Source organism: Ichthyophthirius multifiliis, assembly GCF_000220395.1.
Source record: "Ichthyophthirius multifiliis unplaced genomic scaffold scaff_1120509250425, whole genome shotgun sequence".
Classification (NCBI taxonomy): domain Eukaryota; phylum Ciliophora; class Oligohymenophorea; order Hymenostomatida; genus Ichthyophthirius; species Ichthyophthirius multifiliis.
The window spans coordinates 32339-39222 of NW_004086749.1; the positions used below are offsets into that span (position 1 = coordinate 32339).

The window sequence follows — 6884 nt, forward strand, 5'->3', positions numbered from 1 at the left end:
TTTTTTTTCTTGTATATTTTATTAACAATTAACATTTTTCATTTTTACACTTCTTTTATTCCTTATATTTTAATATTTTTATCACTTTATATTATTATATTATTACTAACTAAAAAAATAAAAATACAAATAATTAAATACTAAAAACTATAAAATTTTTACTTTTATGTTCCGCTTTATTATTTTCTTCATTGTTTAAATTAAGAGAAGACTATTTTCTAAAATTTAAGCTTTCTAAATTTAGGAATAAAGGCGATTTCATTTAACAATAATTAATACTACTTGGAGAATTTAAAATAGAATTAAATTAAAAATTACTATTTTATAAAGCAGTAGAAGTTGACGAAAAGGTGAAAAAATCAATTTTTTAGTTTTATTCGTCAAATCTTATTCATCTTATTTAATAGAATCTTCATAAAAAAAGCTTAATTAAGTTCTTTTTTTATTTTAATTAATTTCTTCTTCTATACTATTATTAGAAATACTGGCATTATCATATTTTTTCTTCTTATTCTTTTTATTTTTATTCGTTTAGTAACTTTTTATTATATTATTAACTGCATTATTTTAAGCCTCCTATAAGCTTTCTTCAAATAAAGCCTATAGATTAGAATCACAGCCACTATTAAAACCTTCTTTTATTATATACTATAAATGTTATTAAGAAATAGTTAAAGTTTCATTCAATAACTCTTAACATGCATTTTCACTGAAATTCTTGGATGAAGTTTTTGCTTCTGATACATTTACAAAAGGCATTATAAAAGACTAAAATGGATTTACAGGAAAAACTGTAGTCACTAAAACAGTACTTACAATTTTTTATTTACGATCTCTATTTGCTTTTTTTCCAATTCTTCCTTCTTTTAAATATATTTAAAATATTGCCTTACAAGTAGAAAGTTTAAGACCGTATTCTTAAGCGACCTTTATTATTTTTATTTATAAAAAATATATATATATATATATATATATATATATATATATATATATATATATATATTTGATACGTCTTTTAAATTAGCATTTTCATTTTTAAGTTTATTTATTATCTACTTACGGACATCTTCATTAATGACTTTATATTTTTTTCGGTTATTTAAATCATAATTTTGAGAATTCATTATTCTTTTTGTTTTTGTTTTATTAAGTATAGAAATGTATTTATTATTTATTATTAATTATTTATTTGTGGTTTTAGATAAATATTTATATTATAAAGACCTTTTATTTGCTTTTTAATATGGGTTAATAAAATTTAAATATATAAGAGTATAATATGATTAACGATATTTAAATATATTTTAATTTTATTTATTTATTTATTTATAATAAAATAATATATACTAAAATAAAAAAATATAATGTTCAATATATGTTTTTGATATTAATATATAAACTATTTCTTTTTGATATACTAGATATTAATAATTATATTTATTTATTATTATTAATCCCCACTCATATAGCATTTTTCTTATAAATCTATAATAAAGCTTAACAAATTATTTATTTTTATTTATCAACTTAGTTTAAATCAACAAATACACTATTTCCATATATATTACTCAAATATTTATATTATTCATAAATAATAATAAAATTTTCAAATAATTATATAGTCTCTTAAATGTCTTAATTTATACTATTAAAATTTAAAATTTCATTAAGTTTGCAATTATCTTTAAATATTTCAGGTAAAAAGCATTGCTTATTTTAAATAAACTACTTTGCATATAATTAAAATATATTTTATTCAAGTTCATATTATTTACCATTTCTAATAGGACATTTCCCGAATCTATATTAATCTTCTAAGCTTAAATTATATTTTTATATTAGATTTAACCTAAACTACATATCTTAGCAAGATGAATAAAAATATATATCATCAATACAACTTAATTCAGCGAATTTCTAAAAAATATCTATTAAATTAAAACTTCTATTTGGATATATTTATTCTAATAAAGACTTAGTTTCTAATATTTAATCAAAAGAAGGCTCTATTGCCGCTTTAATCTTTTATTACCTATTTTAATTGGATTAATCATTCAATGCCTTTTAAATAATCCTAATTTAATCTTAATAAAATGCACAAACTTCTCCATTTTCTTAATATCTTCCAGCTCTTCCTGCAATTTATTAAATAGCTGAAAAATCTAACCTATTCATAACGTTTTATTATAGTTTATAAATATTTGTAAAAACAATTCTTTTAATATTTAAATTAATTCCCATTCCTATAGCATCAGTTGATATTAAAAATTTATTCTATTAACTATTAAATAAATCAGCTTATTATATCTTAATTTCGAAAGGCTATCTCCCATATATAATACTACAATAATTTATTTTACAAGTCTTAAATTTTTAATTAGAAATATCATTTATTTTCTTTTACAAAGCAAAAATATCATTAATAGAAAAGCAAATAAAGCAATCCTTTTTTTTATTAAAAATATAATATATATATATATATATATATATATATATATAATTACTCCTTCTTTTAAATCTTAATTAAGTTTATATTCGTCTTTTCTTACTTTTAATTCACTCATTCTTTCATATTAATAGCATTCGAAATCATCTCCTTGTGTTTTACAAATATTTTATACAATATCTATAGCACTTGAGTCCCCACAAAGATGTATTTCTTTAGCTTTAAGACCTAAGAGTGTTGTTGTCCAAGCAGATCCTCTTTCTTCATTATTTATCTATTATATTTCATCAATAATTGCTATATCGAAATCCATATGTATTAAATTTTTAGAATATTCAACAGTGCAAGAATATATACTAGCTTAAGGATTTATAAGTTTTTCAATTCCAGTTAATAAGCTACATGCTTTATTATTTTAATTCAATTTATAATATATTTCATTTGCTAAAAAGCGTAAAGGTGCACAATATATACCAGATTAAGATTTCATTAAGCTTTCTAATGCTTTATAAGTTTTCCCTGAATTAGTTGGGCCATAATGATAAATAATTTTTCTTTTTTAAGTTTTTTTGTTAATATAATTGTTTGTTAAATGTTATAAATTAGTACTTTTTATTAAATTCTTACATAACTCTATTTGTTTAGGAAAATTAGTATTTAAAAAATGTATGAATAAAGTATAAATAGGATAAAAGTTTATTATTGTATTATCTAATTAAAATAAAGGAAATTTTTTTTCAAAAATTTTAGTTTTTTTATAATAAGATAAATCTAAAAACTTAATAATAATATCTTAATAATCTTTATTTTAATATATTGATTATTGGAAATATTCTAAGTATGTATTTTTTATAAAATCTGGTATAATTTATTAATTTTCTTTTAATAATTATTTTATTTATTGAATTTCAAATAATTATAATTGAGATTATAAATCAAAATATTTATATTATTTTTTCAGTATATTAGAAAATTTTGGTTATTATTTTTAAATAATTGTTGATAATTATTCTTCTTATATATACTTATATAGTATTTAAAATATTTTGAATTTTAATGTAAATAGATATTATGGGATTTTCTAAAATTAATAAAAATATATTTAACTTTAAGAATATTAATACTACTAATATAATATCATTAAATTATTTTAGTAGATATATTAAATAAATAATAAATATTTACATATATTCTAATAAGTTAATACATTAAAATTCTAAAAACCATAATTTTAATTAATCAATATATATTTTTTATTTTCAATAATATCTTTAAATATTTAATATTTCTTTTCATTTAAAGTTTAATCTATAATTTAAAATTATTATTATAAACAATATTATGTTAAAATCATTTTATCATAATTTTATTATTAATTCAAATCAATTTACTTTAATAATTATATTTCTTTTTATAAATTACTTTTAATAATTTGTAAGTTTTACATTAAAATTTTTTAGATATTTTAATATAGATTATAACTATATTAATAAATGTTATCAAATTTAATCTTTTCTATATTAGTTTTTTTTTAATTTATATTTTTAATTTAATTATTGTCATCAAATTAGTTGTTTTAAAGTACTTATTAATAATCTAAAATTAATTTATGTAGTTTTTCTATTAAAACATCACAATCCTTTATTTCGAAATTTATTGAATATTAATCTAAAAATTAATAATCAAAGTTTATAAGATATTTATTGTTTTTTAGGATTTAATTAAATAATTACTAATGCTTTTCAAGAAAATCTAATTTTATTAATAATTAATCTATCTAATTTTATACTCTAACTATTTTTAATTATTATTATTTTATTTTATATTAATATTGAATTAAACTATTATTTTTTATAATTTATAATTATTCCTTTAATTAGTAAAAATTATTTAACTAAATTTAATTTAATTCATTATATTAACCATATAAGCTATTTTTTTGTTATAAAAATAAAATAAAATAAAATCAAAAAAAGAAAAAAAAAAAGGAATACTTTTCAATATTATTTAAGTGATATAAATTATAAATATATTTATTATAATCTATATAGATAGATTTTATAGAATTTTAGTTTTATTAATGTAATAATTAATAAAAGATTAGTTAAACTTAAGATCTAATATATTTTTTACTTTAACCTACTAATAAACTATGGAATAGTCTTTTTCCATTAAGAAAAACATTAAAATATAAATATCTATATAAATAATCATCTTATATATATATTTATTATTATTTATATTGAAGATTTTATGTTTTAATAGGACTATAAAATTTACAATATTATTATTATTTTTCAACTTTTTATTCGGAATTTTCATTTATATAACGTATTTTTTCTTGTTTTTTTTATTAAATTGCAAAATTATTGGATTTATTATTATTATTATTTTCTTTATATTACTTTTCACTCTTTTTACCTTCTTTTTATTAATTTTTTTGATCATTATTTTCATATTTTAATTATTTTTATTTTGTTTGATTTATTTATTTTTTCTATTCTAAATCTTAAATTTTGGTTTTTTTACATTTCTGTTTTTAATTGATTTCATTTGTTTTCTTTTAGATGACTTTATTTTTGTTTTCATGTTAAGTTTTATTAAATTCATATTAAAAATCATTCTAATCTAATTATTAAATAGATTTTTTTAATTTTTTTGGTTTTTAAGATATAGGCTAAATAATTTGGCAAAAGTATTAATTTTATAGTTAATTTAACTATATTCTATAAGCCGTACCAATTTATAACTTTACACACTTCAAATAAATACAACTCATATTAAATTTATTTGCTTTAAGTAACATTAAAGAAAATAAATTAATTTATAAAAATAAAAGATTGAATAGATAATAAAATATTAGAAAAAAATTATATATATGTTTTTTCTTTTATATATATATATAAATATTAGATTTATTTATCATTATTTAAATATATATATATATATATATATATATATATATATATATATATATATATATATATTTATTAATTAAATATATAAAAAAAAAATACATATATAATGTTTATATTTTTAATACTTTAATTATTTATTATTAAGTATTTTTTTTTTTTTCTATATTATCATTTACTTTTATTATTTAAGTCTTGTTCTATTTTTAAAATTCTTAATTATATTTTTTCCAAATTTTATTTAATATTTTTAGTCATTTCATTTAAATAAGCTTTATTATTTTCTAATTCATTTTTTAAACTTGTATGTAAATTATTTAAATTATTAACTTAAATGCTAAATCCTGTCGATTCATTATTTAATGTTTTTAAATTTTTCATTCTATCAATTAAATAAGGTAATTCGTTTGCAATACCTATAAAACTTTAAAATCTTTCATAAACAATATCAATTTATTTAACATCCTATGGAGTTAATTAATTAGCCTAAGCCAATATCATTTTTTTTATTAAATTTTCTCAATTTATTATTCCAATTCTCTTACTTTAGAAACAACTTGATCTGGTTTTTATTATATTTCTTCTATTTAATATATTATTTATTCAGTTTTATTAATAGCAGAGTTTTTATCTGTAAATTTTTACGGTTTCTATAAAAAAGTTAGCCCAAGTACTTTTTCTAAATTATTAATTCTCTATTCTATTTTTATAAATTCTTCATTTTTTAAACTGTCGTCTTATTCGAAAAAAAACTCTATTTTAGATTGAAATTAATTATTTTAATTAATGCCTAAATTTTAAATCTTTTTTATTATAGATTAAATTAATTATTTCTTTAAATCTCTTTTTAATAAAACGAAACTATTTTCCATATTATAACTTTCCTTTTATTATTACTAACTCCATATATCGTCCAAAATTTTACAAATATTTTAATTTGAGACTAATGTTTCTATCTCTTCTTATATTTTTTCTATATCATCTATTATTACTTTACTATTTTTATCATCCGGTATTTTTATTTCTTTATCTTTTTCTATTAAATAATCTACCTAATCTTTAAACTAAATCAAGTCAAATTATAAACGATTAAATTTTTCTTTTGGAGTCTCATATTCGCCATTTTGAGGTTTACCTTTATATAAACTTAACATATTATCTCTTTTATTCAAAATCTAAAATGCTTAGCTTGCATTTGCAATACTATGATTAATAGTAATTTAGTCGTCTATATTTTCTATGGTTTTTTACTCAGATAATGTTTATTTCTCTAATTCTTAATAGCTTTGTCCTTAAATTTCATAATAATCACCTTATTTTTATAATTTAAAATAACTCATTTTTTTTTTTTAATTTTTAAAAATAAAATAGAATACTTAAATTATTATATATAAATAAATCTTTTATTATATTTAAAATAAAATCATATTTTTAATTTATAAATATAATTTATTTTCGGTTCTTTTAAATTAAATAGCTGAATTTTATATAGTTTTTTTTTAAAATATGACATTATAATAATA

General features: G+C 16.0%; 1 protein-coding gene across 1 annotated transcript, besides 3 other annotated features; it reads right to left on the reverse strand. All coding sequences in view use genetic code 6, as the record gives it.

Moving 5' to 3' along the window:
• The first annotated feature begins 951 nt into the window (after positions 1 to 951).
• Positions 952 to 1003: a microsatellite.
• Positions 1004 to 1461: 458 nt separating this feature from the next.
• On the reverse strand, positions 1462 to 2759 carry IMG5_073540 (dpse - suppressor of 3-like 1, putative; the record flags this gene model as incomplete). The annotated part of the gene is made up of 2 exons (XM_004036642.1): positions 1462 to 2445; positions 2505 to 2759. 2 exons carry the CDS (start codon positions 2757 to 2759, stop codon positions 1462 to 1464), a joined length of 1239 nt encoding a protein of 412 aa, XP_004036690.1.
• Positions 2462 to 2499: a microsatellite.
• Positions 2760 to 5337: 2578 nt separating the features above from the next.
• Positions 5338 to 5433: a microsatellite.
• The last annotated feature ends 1451 nt before the right edge of the window (positions 5434 to 6884 follow it).